At 38.7% G+C, this 19,595-nt stretch overlaps 1 protein-coding gene across 4 annotated transcripts in view; it reads left to right on the top strand.

Moving 5' to 3' along the window:
• Positions 1 to 19,595, top strand: part of LOC131231899 (uncharacterized) — a 102,047-nt gene that overhangs the window by 39,790 nt on the left and 42,662 nt on the right. The window contains exons 7-10 of one of the 4 annotated variants that reach the window (XM_058228255.1): positions 741 to 1,031; positions 1,108 to 1,164; positions 13,272 to 13,471; positions 13,951 to 14,344. In XM_058228255.1, the coding sequence (XP_058084238.1) occupies positions 741 to 1,031; positions 1,108 to 1,164; positions 13,272 to 13,471; positions 13,951 to 13,993 (591 nt within the window). In that variant the 3' untranslated portion in view covers positions 13,994 to 14,344. Of the gene's footprint in view, positions 1 to 740; positions 1,032 to 1,107; positions 1,165 to 13,271; positions 13,472 to 13,861; positions 14,345 to 19,595 lie in introns of those variants that run through there. The other 3 variants (XM_058228257.1, XM_058228258.1, XM_058228256.1) reach the window with 3 other exon arrangements.

The following is a 19,595-nucleotide window of genomic DNA, read 5'->3' on the forward strand; positions in this document are numbered from 1 at the left end:
TGATACCATGCCAGGTAAAATAACATAGTTTTCAGCTCACAAAAGGCTCATTTTTTTTTTTTTTTCCTTCCATACATCTTCCTTGTTCTGTTTTGCTTCTTAGCCCAGTCAACTTTTTACATTGGAAATGCTGTTGTGATGTCTTTGGATCAAACTATTTGAATAAAGGCACATAAGATCTTCATATACCCAGATTGCTTGCAAATGCTCTATAGCCTTCCCATGTATGTTTATTCCATTTTGTAAATGGTCACATGGTGGAGAATGAGAAGATCAGAAGAGAGAATCTTTGGGAAAAGATTACATAGAGAATATATCTTACACCTTTGTAATGTTTTATTAAACCCTGAACAACTTAAATGAATGGTGTCCTGAGGGAGCACCAAATAAGATACGCTCACTCCATAAAATATAGTTCTCTACACGCACATCTGTATCCAAACACATACATATGCACACCCATTCTCTCCACGGATAGGCAACATTCTCTACACATTCAATTGCCTTGTTCATTCATTTGATGTTGAACTATCTTGACTTTTTTGGAATGCTCTTTGAGCTATTTTCATGTGTGGTTAGAGCATGCTGGTTATCTTTCTCTCATATAAGTTATTTCCACCTACTTTCATAGGGGATATTTTTATTTTTATTTTCCTTTGGGTACAGAAATTGATGATTTTCCTTTTGTTCAAATTAATTGTCATATTTACTATGCAAACTCAGGATTAATGACTCTGCAGGGGCATGACTCTAAGGACTACAAGGAATACAGGCTGCTCTCAGGCATGCCCAAACGAAATTGTGGGTTTGGATCTCCTCAGTCAGAATCACATGATGACATGTCAGATGACTGTGCTATGAAAACCAAAACTGAAAAAAGTGGGATGCGGAGGAAGCATCATAGGCTGTGGAACCTTTCTGAGGTGATGAAACTGGTCGAAGGTGTTTCTCGTTATGGGGTTGGAAGATGGACTGACATAAAGAGGCTCTTATTCTCATCATCTGCACATCGCACTTCTGTTGATCTCAAGGTCAGTTCCTGACACCACTTAAATGTGCTCGATTTAAAAATGTTCGAAACTTTGTTTGGGACTTGGCACTTTGCAGGATAAGTGGCGGAATCTTCTGAGGGCTAGCTGTGTACCAATGCAGAGCAAGAAAGAGGTAAGACTTATGATTGCCTTCTCCTGCTATTATTGTAATGATTATTCTCTTCTAAATTATTTGGTTCATTTCATGTGTCCTCATTTCTCTTTTATAGAACTTTATTGTTTTAACACTTTCTAGATCATGGATGATTGTAGTTTATTGGGGAGTACAAAGGAAACGCTAGTTCTGTAGCACTCATATGGAAATTGCATGCATGTGCACCTATAAGTTGCACCTAGTTGCAAACAAGATCTTTTGGTTTTTTGGACAAGCATTAGGTGTCAGATGCATTGCCTGTAGAAGTACATTATGATAATAATATCAATCACTTTTTGTAATCAATATTTATATCATCATTATCATTGTTCTCTAGCGATTTGGGGTTGTCTTCTAAATGTTTAGATTGTCAAAACTTCTATGATCGGCTGCACACTGGACATTGACCTTCTTTTAGCTGTGCTCTACAATAAGGATTTGTATATATCAGATAAAGCAATGCTGCAAGTATCAGATGATTGCTCGTTAGAAAACTAATTTGGTCATATAATTCTCCCTAACATTAGGGTGCATATGCTTGTGAAAGAATCAATACGTGCATACTTCAGCAATCTGACTTTTGATTCAATTGGATAAACCCTAAAACTCCCTCTAATATCATCAATAATTGACATTGACTTGGACTTGGCCGAACATGTGCAGTTGTGGTAATTTTGTCATCCATATGAGCGGACTGTAATCCCTAGGAACCATGGTTTTGAATATCCATTATGTTATGGCCGTATCAATCCGTTCTCACTCTAATCTCTCTCTCTCTCTCTCTCTCTCTCTCTCTATTGAAGAAAAAAAATCTGTTTCACTTCGTTTACACATTATGGGGGTTAACCAATCTGTTAAGGAAAAAAAGGCAGTGTTGGCGTGTGTCAGCCTATACTTGCAGAATTGCAGATACACCCTGTATCATCACCGATATAAGGGCCATTACAGCTGAGGGGCCGATATTGCCATGAAGACCTCATTTTGAAAATTTTATTTTCAAAATTTCTCTCGTTTTTCCACTTATTCATTTCAACTATGAAGGAATCTTATAAACGAAATTTAGGCTAATTCTAGGCCTATTTTGGGTCATCAAAATATAAGGCCTGAGTGGGATTTGACAAATTGAAGCGGAATGGACCATTTTGGGAAATATTGGAAGAAGGGTAAAGCATCACCTTTTTCTTTTTATTATTTCATCTTCTTTTTTCTGTATTCATAGCCCTAACCCACCAAATCATGCTTGATTGTATTCGATTTGGACCTATTTGGTTGACTTTCAGCGAGTCAAGCTGATAGGTGACATTCTTATCAAAGAATGGTTTGATACGCCATTGAATACATGTTAAGAACACAAACAAAAGATAGATTATGCTGTTTTCCATTTTCCCATTATTTTTTCAAGTTCTTGCGATAAATTGTTTTTTGGCCAATATGGTTCCGTATCATCTGATACCAGTCCGATGTGCTCCATATCATATTGTTTTTGGGTGTACATCTACTGTCACTGTTATTCAACAGTTTGCTAGGAAGCGCAAACTAGTTCTTGTCCCAATTCAATTAGAAATGTAGAGATGTGAATGGCGAACCATGTAGAGAAAACTGGCCAAGAACGAGGTAATTATGTGTTTGTTGCGAGGTAATTGCGTGTTTGTTGCCATCGCTTTCATCCTTGTCTCCAGATATTTCCTTTAGTTTATGGTTTTGTAACCATCAGTTTCATCCTTGTCTCCAGATATTTCCTTTAGTTTATGGTTTTGTAACCATCAGTTTCATCCTTGTCTACCTATATCTTCCTTGAGTTGACCTCATAAGCAGCTTAGATTATTTCAATGGGTCAATGACCAGGGTGGATCAAATTTATGAGTAGAGAAGCAAATAGTGGGGCCATGCCTTGAACCACTTTGTAGGGTTAGTGGAGGAGAGGCATGTAGTAGGCACTTGTGGGCAACTGATGGACCCGATGAGTGGAGGAGAAACATCTTGATACATATTTATTAGTTGTCAAAGATTACGAGAAGCATCAAAAGAAAAAGGAGAGGAGAGAAGGATATTAGAAACTCAGTTTGGCTTCATGCAGGTGGATTAACAATTGAAAATATTTTTCTACTTAGGCAGTTCATGGAAAAAGTATATAATAGTTAAGATGAGGAATCTCTACATGTGCTTCCAGATTTGTACAAGCATACAACAGAGTTTTAGGATGGTTACCGATCAGTAATGATGCTGAAAGGGTTCTAAGGAGATATATTAGATAGGTATAAGGATATTGCCACAAGAGTGAGAAAGAGCATACAATATCAATTGATCTTGTAAAGCAGGACAATTAACCACTTGCTCTGGAAGCTTGAACTGATAGAGCATGTCGAATAATAAGCTAAGCAATAAGCAATGTAAATCATAATTCCCAAAAATTAACCACTAATTCTTTAATTCAAATAAAAAAATAAAACACATTAGCAATTTAGGATTTAGGGTTTAGGTTTAGCCGTTTAGGTCTTAGGGTTTAGGGTTTGGATTTAGGATTTAGGGTTTAGGGTTAGGGGTTAGAGGTTAGGGTTAAGTTTTAGTCTAGTCGCTCCTCAGCCAGGCTGGACGCACCACAGCGAGCCCAGATGCACTGCACCTGAGTTAGGCCAGGCGGTACGCACCATAGTTCCATAACTAGCCTGACCTCACCACACTTGAGCCAGGCTGTGCGCACCACAACGAGCCCGACCGCACCGCACCCAAGCCAGGCCAGGCGGGATCCACCACATGTCCACAACGAGCCCGACCGCACTCGAGCTAGCCCGGGCGCACTACAGCTAGCACAGGTCGCTCCCGAGTCAGCCCAGACGCACCACAACGAGCCCATGCCGCTCCAGAGCCAGCTCGGGCTAACTTGAGCCATCCTTTTGAAGTTATGAATTATTAAATTAAAAAAATGAAATTACCTTAATCGAGCCGGTTTGCTGATATGAGGGAGCTGGGTGGAAGTGGGGAGAGAGAGAGAGAGAGAGAGAGAGAGAGAGAGAGAGAGAGAGAGCTTGAAATATGACGGTCGGACGGGTGTTGATGTGTCGGAGAATTGAGTTTCAGATTGGCTTGGGTGCGACGGTCGGCAGGTAGGATTAGGGTAAAGGGAAAGGTTTTTTTTGTTTTGTTTTGTTTTGTTTTGTTTTGTTTTGTTTATATAGTACCTGACAATCGGATCGAGCCGGGTTTTAGATCGGGTCGAGTTATTGTGTAACTCGAACTCTACTTGGTTGGGTTTCGGATCGGACTAAGGGATCCGAACCCGACTTTGCCAGTCGGTTCGGGTCGGGTCTGACCGAGTTGGTCGAGTTGAGTCCATCGAGTTGGTTCAACTTGTGCAGCTCTAGTTCCATATCCAGCTTCAATTGCCAATGTGCCGCGTGTCATTGTCCATATTCAAGCCCACATGCGCGCTACTAATTGATGTAGAGTGGGTCGCGGACAGTGGACAGTTTCATTTCCAAGATGGACCAGCAAAGGCCCGATCGGAGGCGGAGGTGATCCGGATCGTTAGAACTTGAAACGGACGTATATGATTTTGGGGTAGGACGAGCTACTTTAGCCACCCAACCCAGCTACGGCGGGTTGCCCACGCCGAATTTGTGAGATTCTATCAGATGGACGGTTGAATCCCTATTTTATTTCCGTTTTTACTAATTTTAGTAAGTTTTAGTTTGATTATAATTCTTCATCCGTTGGGCTTTAGGAGTTGCATTTAACATGAAAAGTGCTTAGAATAATTAGGAGAATGTCGTGGTTCGGCCAAATAGGACACTTATTATTTTTGGCCGAAAATCATGCGCACTAATAGGAATCACGACCGTTTATAAATAATAAGTTTACTATTTATATTAACTCGTGATTACTAAGAGTTTTAGTTGTAGTTTAATTCCAAAACTTCTTCCATGGCTTATTATCCCTATTTGAAGGGTTGTAAACTCGTTTATTCGGATATCAATCAAATTACAATCTTTATAGAATTTATTTTCTATTTTCCTTACTTTTCCCTCATGGATTCGAGAAGTCTCTGTGAGGAGTCTAGAGAAGCTCTATGGATTCAAAGTAGTTATCCTTGAGGAAGACGGTGCTTGACCTCAACATGTCCTCCCCTGCGTCCCTAATTACTAGGGAAATTTATCCTAAGAAAATTTTAATATGTCGAATGATGAATTTGGAAATAGGTGCCAAGAATTCCAGGAAACCTTATCGAGGAACAAACAAGAATCTTTCCTTTCACATACTTTCCATGCATAGAAAAACAGGCCCTTGGAAAATGGTGGAAATTTCTCATTGAAGCTTTAGGAGATGTTAGAAGGCAATGGTTGCACACTTAGAACTCAAAAAGTCAAAACATACATGGAAAAAAGAAAAAGAAAAAAGGAAACTATGCTCTAGTAGTTTTTGGTTGTTTCGATGGCTAACCTATATGCTATCCCATAAATGATACAATTATACCCAAAATGAGTTGATATAAATAAATGTCATACTATTCAAGCAATAAAACACAAACAATACAGCCAGAAGCTAAAAGGAACTAAAAAAATACTGTGGTTTGAAATCCAGATGGAGTTTTGCGGCGGCTCAAAGTCGTTGGCCCTACTATTGTGGTGGCCATAATACTGCTGCTCCACATAGCTTCATGGCAGCACTACCGTGTCCATCTTCCTTGCCATGTGCTCTGGAAGGTGCCCATCTTCCTTACCATGTACTCTGGAACATATCGATGATATTCATTCATCAAATTTGTGTTTTGCTATGAGACTAATCTAGTGAAGTTGTCAAAGCAATTACAAAGGAAGTAAACAAAAAGAGATGCCCGACTGTAGACAAGCTCCCAAGAAGAGGAATTCAGTTGGCAAATTGATGTCTGATGTGTGACCAAGCGGAAGAGAGCTGCTTGCATCTCTGTAATCAATTGCAAGTTTGCTTCGGAAATATGGATAGCAGTATTTGGGAAGTTTTGGGTCAACTGTGTTTGTCCAGCCTTTGCGAAGGAGCTTTGTTTGGGCTGGAAAGGAATGAGGCGAAGCTCGTGGGAAGGTTACTATGGACGCTTGTGTTGAAGGCTGCATTATGGATGATTTGGAAGGAGAGATAACTAGATATTTAATGGGAAGTAAAATTCAATGGGAGCGGTGATAAGCAAAATATTCCGCACGATCGCGGAATGCAACATCTCAGACAACTGGTTAAAAGGTCTCCAAAGAAATAAATTGCATTCAAACTGGGATGTGATTTTACTCTTGGGAGGATTTTATTCTCGGGAGGCAGGTCTATAGCTCTCTAGGGGAGGCATCGAGAGGTCCAAGTTGGGCTTGAGGTAGAGTGCAGTGGAGGCGATATTAGGAGGATTCATTGCGGCACCCCTTGATCATTGTTGCCAAGTGCTGTCCAGTTTTTTGCTTTTTTATTTTTATGTTTGCATTTTCCTTAATAAAATTCCACCATTCATCAAATTATATATATATATATATATATATATATATATATATATATATATATATATATATATATATATATATATATATATAACAGAACCAAAAAGGAAGCAAAAACAATTATTATTTTTGGATTTTTTGGTCATTTATAGTAGTTTTGGTTGAAATTTGCGAAATATCACAAGCAATTTTAGTATCAGTATCAATGGATGTATGGCACCCTTGGGATACGGAAACATATTAGGTATTGAATGGGAAATATTGGATGTATTGCGTAATGTATCGATGTTTTTGGGAAACATTGGGAAATTGGTTGAAAATTTTCAATGAAACTTCCAAGGGATGTTAAGCAAAGAACGTTATTATGCACTTAGAAATCACAAGATCACAAGAAGCAAGTGCACATAATAAGTTTCCTTTGTATAGGGGCCTAAATTATGTGCCATCTGATACAAGTGATGCAAAATCAACATTAATCAAACAGGATGGTAGTGCATTCAACGTACTAAAAACATAAATACTAGACATAAATAACTGTTGATCAATCTATTTTTTTATTTTTTAAATAAATTTTAATTATTTTTTATTTTTATTAAAAATAATAATTGTTTATTTTTTTTATTTTTTATTTTTTTTAAAATTTCCATTAGTCTGTAGATCAACCTCCAACAACTCTAACATTATTTTTCTACACTCCAATTGCAAGTTAAATAGGTGGAATGGGAGAAATTTTGGATTTCCCTCAATTTTCCCAAATTCAAGAATAACCGTCGATCAATCTCGAATTTATGAAGACACTTGAATATTATGGTTAAATTATTGTTGATGAATATTGATTTTTTTTAAATTAAATTTTTTATTTTTTGATATTTTTTAATTATATATTGTTTTAAATTCCAAAAACTTCCATCAATCTATAGATTAGCCTCCAACCACTCTAATATGATTTTTCACACTTTAATTGCAAGTTAAATTGGCGAAATGGAAAAGTTATTGTATTTTTCCAATTTTGCAAATTGGAGGTTGAAATCTATGATTGAGTATGCACAACATGCAAAATCATGAATTTTCATCTTTATTCTATTTAGTCCAATTGATTAACAAAATAATAATAATGATGATAATAATAAATTCCTCCATTTGCAATTTGGGCCCACTCACTCTCCTATGTCAATTTCTATACCCATATCCCCTTGTTTCTCCAAAAAACTAGAAGAGGCTCGGTCAAAATCAGCTTAAGAATGGATTATAAGCAAAATATTTAAGAGAAAATGTGATGTTTTTCAAAAAAAGAAAAAGGAAAAAAAAGAGTGCTCGTGATTGTAATGTATTGATGGTACCATTGCATGGTATTGTTGATACCAGAGAATGTAATTGCAATATATTGAACATATCATCAATACAATGTGATATATTGCGATACATTTGTATCGACAATATATCAAGCGATACACGGAAGTCCAATGACTTTTGGGCTATTTCGTATTGTCACACTGTGACACAGACAGTATCAGTCGATACTATCGTTAGACAAACACTGATCACAAGTTTCTATTGGAACATTTTGAACTTACAACTAAACGGCTGCATGCGTGTCATGATATTTTGTAAAATATTTATTATAGAAGGTTACATATCCCAAGGTGTCAAATCGAAATATCGGGCAACAATCATAACTCCAAACCATGGAACTAAGAATGTTGGAGAGAAGATCCAAATAGTTCGGTTAGGTTTAATGAAGATTGGGAAGCGGAAACCTCTACCACCAAGAGGGGAATGTTGATTCTGGTTGAAGGTCTTGAAATGTGGATGAGAGGAAGGCCTAAAAAGTGAAAATACTTGGATTGAGGTGGTGATAAGGGATATGATTTGGGGGTGCAGCTTGGGTGGGTTCGGTTGGGTTGGGTTGGGTTAGGTCGAGGGTCAACTCGAACCCAACCTGACATCAAGGCAAAGGTGTTCCGTATCTGTTACGATACGGCCGATACGTAACGGTAATGGCCGACACCGTTACGCGATATGGGGTCGAAACAGGTACCCCCCCCGGATTTTGTGACCGTAACGACCGTTACGGGCCAAAAAAAAAAAAGAAAAAAAATAGGAACAAAAAAAAGCATACCTTTATTTTTATTTTTATTTTTATAATCTCTTTTCTTTTCTTCTTCTTCTTCTCACCCTGCTGCAGTCCTCCTCTTCCTTCTTCTTCTTGTTTTTCTTTTTTTCACCCACCCCCCCCCCCCCCCCCCCTCTCTTCTTTCCTTTTTATTTTCGGTTTCCCTCTCCCGTATTTTTTGTCTGAAATCGAAAGCCGATTGACTGGTGTACCACACACCAGCTATAGCTATAAAGCTACTGTAGGTACGTGTCATCCTAAAACGGGCACTGACACTCCTCGAGCTCTGAGTTGTACGAACAGTTCAAAGGAGATCAAAGTTACATGGGCTCCACAGTGATGTATTTGTTATATCTACACCGTTCATCTATTTTTAGATATTATTTTAGAGCATTACCCAAAAAATAAATCATATCCAAAGATCTTCTGGACCACACCAAAAATAGCAGTGGAGATAATGATTTTCACCGTTAAACAATTCGTAGGCCCACCATAACGTTTATTTTCCATCCAATCTGTTCATAAGGTCAAAAAGACCTGAATGAAGAGGAAAAACAAATTTCATATTGATCCAAAACTTCTGTGATCCCAAAAAGGATTTTAGTGGTAGACATTCAATCCCCCACTGCTTTTTGTAGTGTGGTCCAATTATTAATTAGATTCGTATTATTTTTCGTGTCAAGCCTTAAGATGAGCTCGTCAAATGAATGGACGGTTTAGATATAACACATACCTCATGATCAGACCCACAGGACTTGCTTACGTCAAGTGAATGGACTGCGGACGAGTTACGCAGCATGTCGCACAAGTTAATAAAATGTACACGTGCCACGTGGGCCCCACCATGATGTATGTATTTTATTCATGCCGTCCATCCATTTTGCCACATCATTTTAGGTTATGATTCAAAAGATTAGTAAGATCCAAATCTCAGGTGGACCACGACATAGGAAACAGTGGTTATAGAATGCTCAACATTAAAAATTTCTTAGGGTCCACTGTAATGTTTATTTTCCATCTAAACTGTTAATAGGGTCACACTGACGTGGATGAAGGGAAAACACACATGTTAGCCTGATCTAAAACTTTTGTAGCTCCAATAAATTTTTAATGGTAGTCGTTTAATTATTGTTGTTTCTTATGGTGCGGTCCACCTGAGCTTTGGATCTGCCTCATTTTTGGGCTCATGCCCTAAAATTATTTGGCAAAATGGATGGACGGTGTGAATATAACACATTCATCATGAGTGGGGTCCAAAAAACTTCGACACCCGTATGCTACACTTCACAATCCGAGTCCTACCTAATTCGGGCCCTTAAAAAATTGTACATGAGACATCTATTAACTTAAAATTTACCAATTAAATTATGGACTGTAATTGCTAACTCAAAATGCCAAAATCAAATTGTTTGAATAGTTTTAATTGTTAATTTGTGGACGCTTATTTTTTAAAATAGGGCCTTTTGTTTTTTTTTTTTGTTTTTTTTTTTTCATGATTCACTATCCAATAAATGTCCACCAATTCACAAGTGGGATAATGCCAATAAATTGCATGAATTTGAGGCTGATTTGGGGCATGGATTGGTCCTCTAAGTTAGCCCCAAATTGGCAACGCGATCTACCTGAATTTAATTTCATTTTTTAAAAGAACTATTGGGAGAAATGATATCAGATTAAGTATATAAATTAGATATTTAGAAAATTAAATATATGAATTTTGTAGTCAAATTCAGGTTATCTGGTTCATAAATTCATCAGACAGTCCGATACAACTTCTCACCAAAGAGTGGACCGTTACACCACCATAAACATGTTCCAATTTATAAATGAATGCATATTTGGAATGCTTAGAATATTCCGGATTTAATCCATATTTTTTCATATTTTTTTGGTAAAAAAAATTGCACTGTTATGGGCCGTTACACCCCCGTATCTGTATCGGTATCAGAGGGCACTGTTATGCCAACTGATATCGATACGGGATACCTTGCCTCAAGGGGACCCAACCCGAGGTGCCCAACCAAAACCCAACACAAATCCTCTATACTTGACCCAACTGATCCAACCTGACCCCGATCTCAACCTACCCAAGGAAGTGATTATTCTCAACCTGACCTAACCAGACTCAAAGTTGCTCCACCTGAATTCAAATCAAGCTGGCATCGACCAACTTGAACCCGACCTGAGGACCTTGACAACCCTGCCTGAACTTGGGTCAGGTCAATCTGGTTCTGGTTGATCCGAACCCAAGTTGCAGCCCTAATACGATGGCATGTTAACTTACTGAGGAAATGGTGGCATGCTAAAATATGTCTAATTCTAGCTTCCTCCAATGAGAGAATGCTTTATAAGTATAATCTGAATTCAATGACAAATATATGCAAAATATATGTCATGTATTTATATTGTTTTGGTTATAACATGTTAGGATTGTGACCAGCTTCATCTCGTGAACATTTTGAGGGATTTAATGATATCTACCTAAGCATGACTCAGCTGAGGCCCTAGCCCTGGCAAATGAGATGGAAGGTTCAAGAGGATGAAAGTTTGATCCTGTATTCCTGACCATTGATAAGAAAATTCATAACCAAAATTTTAGCTGCCTACATTGTAAAGAGCTTTGTCAGCGCACATGCGTAGTTAATAACACTCATGAACACAACATAGGTACGCCAGCATGGGACAATAGGTCCGAGATCCAATCCATCCATCAAAAAGGGAACCACTATATTGATGCCCTAGTCTAAAATCAGGTAGATCCACTGCTCAAGTGGATCACAGTTTGCAAAACAAATGTACGGCTATGAAAAACTTGGGTTGAAGTTTCCTAACCCATCCACTATTTACAATATTAGGGCCCACATGCTGAGTGGATCAGATTTATTTAATATTTTAGTTTTGGGGAAAACATGTAGTAGGTCAGACCAACCTGATGGATGGATTGGCTTGTACCTATGTGCCATGCTGGCACATGTGTGGCACATACATGAGAACCATGCGCTTAGCAAAGCTGTTGTAAAAGAGTGCTCTGACATCTTAGGGATCAGGCTTACTTGAATGTAGGACTCATCAACATTTTACTCACTATAGACTTGTCTTTACCATTTGATTATATGTTCAAACACCCAGCCCTAGTGTTGTGGGTAGGGTTTCAAATGGCTCATGTTGGAGAGAGGGTCAAGGGAGTTCCAGTCCCTATCTGCTTAGTAAACAGGTTTTGATTTCTGTCCTGGAGCTGTTGCACTAGTATATTGGTCAATTTGGTTTGTGTTCTAGTCTAAATAACCTGGTACTGGGTTGGGGATCCAGAGACTCGGCCCATTTATCCATGGGTTTCGATAAGTTGGCCTGGTCTAATTCTAATTTCCTATCTAACGTATGGTTCCTATTAAGCCTTTAGTTAAATTTTACATTTTAGTCAGTTGCCTTAATCACCTTAACCAAAGGGATTTTAAGGTTCAGTTCTAGATCCAGTTCTGTTGTGGACCTGTTGTCTACTCCTTGTCTGCTTTCGGGTGTCCAAATCTGACTTATCTAAAAGTTGGGTTAGAAGTGGGATGGGTTCCAGACCAGACCCATTTGATAAGTCAGTTCAGCAATTTTGACCCAACCTGATCTAACGGGTCCAATTTCAAATCCAGACCCTGTTGGGGGATTGCGAAAGCACACAGAGATGAATCAAGCTAAGTATTCCAATAGCACAATCAAGTCCAATTACAAACACTCCGAATTTAACGTGGAAAAACCCTTGTGGGAAAAAAAAAAAAAAAAAACCACGGCACAAAGTGATAGTAATGCACTATGAAAGTAGAAAATTACAAGAGAGAGATTACCCGATTCGAACAAGCCTTGAATCTCCCTTACAAGCCATTGAAACCCTTTGGAACAAATTAGAAAGGTCTGAGATGCATCCTATTCCTGATTATACCCATATATATAGCCTGTATAAGAATCACAATTGAAATAGGCCATCGAAGGCTGCTCGATGGCATCGACCTGTCATCAACAGACCTGTTGATTTTCAGATTTGAAGACATCAACAACAGACCTGTCTATTGTCAGGTCAGATACCCATTCCCACTCCAAGCTGTGGATCCCTCTCGACTGTTTGGGTTTCCACTTTGAATCCTAATTGGAGCATGAAATTATGAGTTTGTTGAGTGCAGCTCTCTAGGGAGTTGCATTTTGTTTAAAAACAGTTTTCTATGCTTTTAAACCTCTGTTTTCATGTGAAATTCTCCTGTTCTCACCTATGCTATTTGAGCACTGATTATGGAGAGGCCCGGTGTGTCTGATTAGTTTAAAACAACGTTAAAAAAACCAAAAATAAAAACAGTGGCCCCGACTCTGCCATTGGTGGAAGGCTTGGATCTGACCCGAAGTCTGATGAGACCCCACAATGTAGTGAGCCCCTGTTTCAGCAATCCAATGTAGGCCATGATAAGTCAGAGAATTCCAATTTCTGAGTACTACGAAGCTGGGCCTACTTTAATGGAACTGGCATATTATTCTTTTTGCAGGTTGAGCAGAGGAAGAAGCATGCGTCACTTCCCATACCGCCAGCTGTTCTACGCCGCGTTAGAGAATTGGCTGTCATTTATCCTTACCCAAGGGAGCGCAAGTCCAAACTCCCACGTGCTGCTGCCCCACTGATCTCTGCTGCAAGCAGTGACCCGTCCGTCAGCCGAAGCGGAAGGATCGTCCACCGGAAGAATTTCATGTAAGTGAAAACCCAAAGAATATCTGTTTTCAAACTTATTTTCCTTAACTCAGTACCCAAAGATTTTAGAAATGTTCTGATTTCTCAAGAATCTGTAATTACAAGGTGCTGTTGTATAACTACTGTAGAACTTACAGAGAAAATGCTACAAAGATTTTCTGCTAGGGGGATTAATTGTTGGGGCAGCAAAAGGCTGATTTCTGTGCTGAATGGAAAATAACTGATTGTCCATGCAATTACTCGGTTGCAGTTGGGTTCTCATATGAAAGTGCTTGGACAGTTAGGAATAGGAGTCGATTAACACATTATCTCGGGATTTCTTGAATGATACTTGCAATTGCATGTGAACAAAAACACTATTGGGTTGCACTGACTGATCGCTCGTGATAGTAGATCCAGCTGATGAGTGGTCTGGCCTGATGTCTTTCTTCAATGTGCAAGTAAATGCACCCTGATGAGCAGATGCATGATTTTGGCAGTCGGCAGTCGTCGTGGAGCTTGACAGATGAATGGGCTGGCTAGAATGGCATTTTGGGTACTCTACGAGTGGCACTTGGAGTATATCCCTGATTGGTCTGCAAAAAATCAGAGAGGTGGTCTGTGCTAATGTTTTCTTGTCTATTCAAAACACCAGGTGGCGGTATTCAATTCCCTTCTAAAGCAAGGGTGTTCAGGTAGGGGTGGGAATGGGGTTGATCAGGCCAAAGACCGTTCTGTTGTCATTTTGCTGCTGTTTACAATTTTGTCTATTCAGTTTCATGTGTAGCTGAAGCTTGCATGAGCGGTTTTGGTTGAATTCATCAGTCTCCAGGAGTGAGCTGCTGCAGGTTTATGAATTGAAAACCTCTTCGGTTAGGTAGAATTATACTCCAACAGGGCTGTCGTAATCAAATCAATGATAAAAAAAATGAGAATTAAATGCACTTAAACGTATAACTACAAATAAGGTAACCATGATCCATTGTAGGCCGTCTTCCAGGCTTGGGCTGGGCAGCCTTTAATTGGAAGTTTGCAAAGATGGGCTTGGGTGCAATCACGACCCATCTGTGTAGGGTTGCAACTTGGGTTTGGGTCCACCTAACATGATTAACAGGATCCTCAGTTGTGTTGGGACTGGAAATTGTCCAACCCAATTTGGAATGAAGTTAGTTTGGATTAGGTCTGGGTGGGAATAATCACATGTGACCTAACGTTCCCAGCCCCAGAGCTGCACCCTTAACCATCATGCCTTACTATCAATCCAGGTTGGCCTCTAGTAAATTGCTCCAACAGTCAGTCAATGCTGCTTTTTAGAGATCATTAATGTTTCTACCATGATTCAAAGACTGACCTGATGAACGAGTCACAGAGATAATTCATCCACCCTTTTCAGGCAAGCCGACAAGTCCCAGCTCTCCTGGTCAGTGACAAGGACTCAACCTGAGTTGGGGTTAAAACAGATCGTCCTGAGTCATGGGTGAATTATCTATGTGACTCCTTCACCTGATTGGGTCCCACCTCTTCCAAGTGACTTGGATGAGTCTGAATCTTAAATATAGTGTCGAGCCTGATTCAGTGAGTGGGTCAGTGTACAATTGTAAAAGAATATTTCTACTAGGGATGTCAATTGGGTTGGGCTGAGGTCTGTTTAAGTTTGGCCTGCAAAGTGAAATGGGACCCAATTTTAGCTCGGACCTGTGATGGGTGAAATGCTTTTGCCTAATGCAGCTCATTTACCTTCTTTTGTGCAAAATCTGGACTGTTCATCATAGTTCTAAAACTCAGGTGGTCAAATCTCTCAATCAGTAGCATTTTGTTTTTGTACAGATGGGTATTTTACTTTATTTAAAGCTTAAGTATTAAATATCACGTTGAGTAATTTATAAGATTTGGTTGAGTCTTCGTGTTGACTCAACCTTGATGGACATACGTTTCTTGAACTGCTGTTTATTGGGTGTTTTCCCCTATTGTTCATGTACTGAGGCAGCGTGTCTGTTCGTTGGGTGGGGCTACGTATCTTTAAAGAACTTGTTTAGCTGAAATTAGGTTGGGTGTGCTATGTGTGTTGAGCATGCCAGAGCCAAATGTTGTTTGAATCAAACCGAAATGCATATGATCCAGGCACTAAAATAGATTAGGTGATTTGTGAATGAGAGGGTTTGTTCTTTTGACGGGTTCTTTTTTACCGTTTAGATCAAATGACTTTCAATTAACTCCATGATATAACACAATATAGATAACTGAGAGTATTTGATTAAAATTTACTATATGAATGCTTTCGATTAGCTTAAAAAGGCACAGAATGGTCGTTTGGCACAGAATGGTCATTCGTTCATTACTCGACATGAATATAGCTACGTGGTGAGATGGGCTATGGAGGGTGGATCTTCTGTTCGAAAACCTAGCTGAGAGGCGGGGTACGTAGTGAGAAAGTTGGTGGGGTGACAATCTATTTGAAATCCTGGTGAGGGCTTGGCTCGTAGTGAGATAGTATTGATTTGACTATTTGTTCGATGCTTTGGATTGACGTTTTTACCCCTGAGTTGAAATATTAGCTCAATCATAATATAAGAGATAATGGAATTAGATTTTGATCATGATGCAATTTGAATGTCAGGATCAGGACCATAATACTTAGGGAATCCAGTGGATTACTGGGCATAGGGCGGCGATACTCTTGGATAGGGAATCCAACGGATTACCGAGCTTGGGACTACGAGTCTACTGGATAAGGAATCCAATGGACCTTGGCTTCACAGCGAGGGCGATACTCTTGGATAGGCAATCCAATGGATTACCGAGCTTGGGAGTACGAGTCTAATGGATGAGGAATCCAATGGACCTTGGCTTCATACTGAGACAATCGATGGAATCACCTACCATGTAGCATAAAAGCCTCACAACCTTCTATTCAAGATTGAGCAATTTTTCCAGTGATCTAAATGTGTGTTCTTGAACAGAGGATGGAGGGATAAGTAATCTAATTGATATATATTTTCTTAAGCACAATGTTGGCTAAATGTGGAGGAGTTTGACTAAAACTAAAATAAGGGCATTCATGAGGAACGAAGGATAACTAGCGTTGTGTTGTAGTATAGAGTTGTGTTGGGTTGTCGTGGGTATGGAGTTCTTCACTCTTTGCTTTATTTATTAACATGCAGAGGGTGCTGGCATGGGTGTTAGTGTATGATTTTAGTAATCACCTCCCGGATTTTTGTTTCAATCTATTGGTCAATCAATAGACATGATCGATTACACTTTCTTTCAAAACTGTGCTCCATGATATTCGAATAATCAACCAACCATCAAACAAGCGTCACCAGTTATATTTTGCCATGTGTACTGAGAAGAATCAACACCAGCTAGCCATGTGATCATGCACACTTTTTAAGCCATTACAGAATAAATATGGCCTTTTATGCTTCACCACGTGTTTGTATGATAGTTGCTCGCTGAGAGTTATGTATGGCGTGTCACGTGGTAATAGCCATCTTTGCCTCCACTATCTTCCTTTTGTAGATCATATCAGCTGTAAGGGTTTTGTAGTGATCTTTCATATGATGGTGATTCCATGTGTCGGCTTTCTAGTTATTCGATTTGGTGATGTTAGATGAGTGTGAATATTGCCCCTCGCATCTCTTCATATTCGAGGAATGTGAAGAGAGATTGCACTTTATCAAGAGAAGTCATGATGATGTTCTCTGCATGGTGGGATGTTTCATCAATTGTTGTGTGCAGCCTTTGCCTTGAAAATCGTCCGCCATGATTTATTGCATTGAATGCGACTATAAGCATTAGCGGCAAAATCCTTTATAAAGTTCCATCTTCTCCATTCTCGCTGTTTCTTCTTCTTCTACGCTGGTTCTCTTCATCAAAAGCTTCCTTGGCTTCTAATGTCGTTTGTGTGTTCATTCATTGTGGTGTTTTTTTTTTTTGGGTTAGCTTGTTAGTACACACCCATGTCAGTACACACACTCCATGTTAGCCACCCCTGCTAGGGATCGATACCAAGACCTCGAGTGTTGAAACGAGGTATCTCCACTCAGTCTGCCAGTTGAGCTATGGATCTGGGTGTATTCCTTCATTGGTTTGTCCTCCTATTCTAGCCACCATCATGGGTTGTAATAAATCTACCATCATGGGTTGTAATAATGCTTTGGCATTGACTATTGACTCCTTTGCTAACTTCTTCAATGATTCAATCTCTGACTAGGTATTGAAATTGTGTGGAAGAGGATACCACGACTATATGCGAAAGCTTGGCGGAGCTAAGGAATGAAGTTTACATTCTAAGGGGGATGGTGATTAGGACCAAATATAATTATTGTCTTTTAAAAAAATAATTGCCGAACTTAAACTAATATCTAAATTAAACTAAGGTAATTAATTGTAAGACTTCCAAGCCATTAAAGGGTCTAATCACATAGATCATAAAAGATATGTCATTCAAGCAACTAGTCTATAAATAATAATATACATGCGTGTGAGGGATATGCTATCTATCAACTTCTAACATTCATCTAATCATGCATACATATAATTAAACATTCCCCACATAAGCATAATTAAACAAGTGCCCAAATACAATACTAGACATAAGCATATATATAATGGTTTAGTTTTCCTACTCCACTCTTGGTAGACACACTCAACCCATGAGTGTACTAGATTTCAGTATCAGAGGTTTTAAATTAAGTTCACTTCTAACATTTATAATCATATACAAGGACCCACTTTGGTAAGAAACTTTACATGATTTTCTATAGGCTCGCCACGAATCTTGGTCCTACACAAGAACCTATTGACGTACACTCCCGCCAGAGGTCCCCGTAAGGGACTTTAGTTGGTTTTCTATATGCCAACCAACAACCTCGGTCCTAATACAAGGACCTACATTTACTCATGCTGGAGGCTCCCACAGAGACTAACACGCACACACACATGTCCGGTGAATTTAACCATACATAAGAACTTATGTCCTACATAAGAACATATTTGAGTTTGGGTCTCAAACTTTTACCCTCAATCCTATATAAGGAAAGATAGTATGTACTCACTCAATGATACTTGTCGAATTGAGCCCTGTTGATGCACCGTTCTTAGAATTGAGCCACAGTAGTTTCTGGCACAATCGCACGCATGACACGTGACAAAAATATCCAAACACAAAACATGCCAAATAGGAACCATTTGTCAAAGAGCTATATCCATTTGATAACCATGATTTTATTTTTTTCACGATGGTCTGTGTGGGAAGCTTAATGAGTGGCCCTGATCAACCTATATTTTATGTGATTCTCTTGTGCACCACTTTGCACCCATATAACCATAAATTTATTGTAGAAGGACAGGGCATCCAGTGGAAGTGTGAGCCATAATAATGTTTTGTTGCAGTGAAAAGTAGGTATTAATTTCCATGCCAGTTTGGATGAGTGTGGGTAAAGAAGGTAATTTAGGAGAAGCCACATAAAATTTAGGAACATTGATAAGTAAGAGCTTAAAAATAGTGGATATACAAAATAAAGAAACTAAACTTGTGTGCAAAATGTCAAGTGGGGAGATGAGATAACTAATGCCATCAGTACATGGGTGAAAGAATATTTGTAGGAGACTTAAATAGTCATGTAAGAAAATATAGTATGAAATGGCACATAGAGGATATGTTTATGGGAGAATAAATAAGATGTAGGAGGTTAACTTTGATATTTCTATAACATTTGATCTAGCTCCAACAGACATACTTAAAAGAAGAGACGAGCATGTAATATTGGGTGATATACAAGCTTGATAATTTTTATTTTATTTTATTTAGGAAAACGAAAATGATTGATACGTAAAAACTATAAGGTTATATTAAAGAAAAGTTTGATACACAACATATTTTGATGGTTATGAACGTTTGAATTAAGAGATGCAATAGAGGTAATGAAATTAATAGGTATAAGAAAATTAGGCGGTGGAACGTAGAAGGAGAGAAAATAATATTATTTAGTAAAAAATGATGGAAGAAGGAAAGTAGAATATTTACGAAGAAGTTAATGATATGTGGAATGAAATTGTTGCATATATTAAGAAAATGTTGAAAGAAGTTTTAGAAGCATCTGTAGAAAAAAAATAACTCATACAAAGATTTTTAGTGGTGGAA

The sequence above is a fragment of the Magnolia sinica genome, chromosome 17 (assembly GCF_029962835.1).
Source record: "Magnolia sinica isolate HGM2019 chromosome 17, MsV1, whole genome shotgun sequence".
NCBI lineage: Eukaryota > Viridiplantae > Streptophyta > Magnoliopsida > Magnoliales > Magnoliaceae > Magnolia > Magnolia sinica.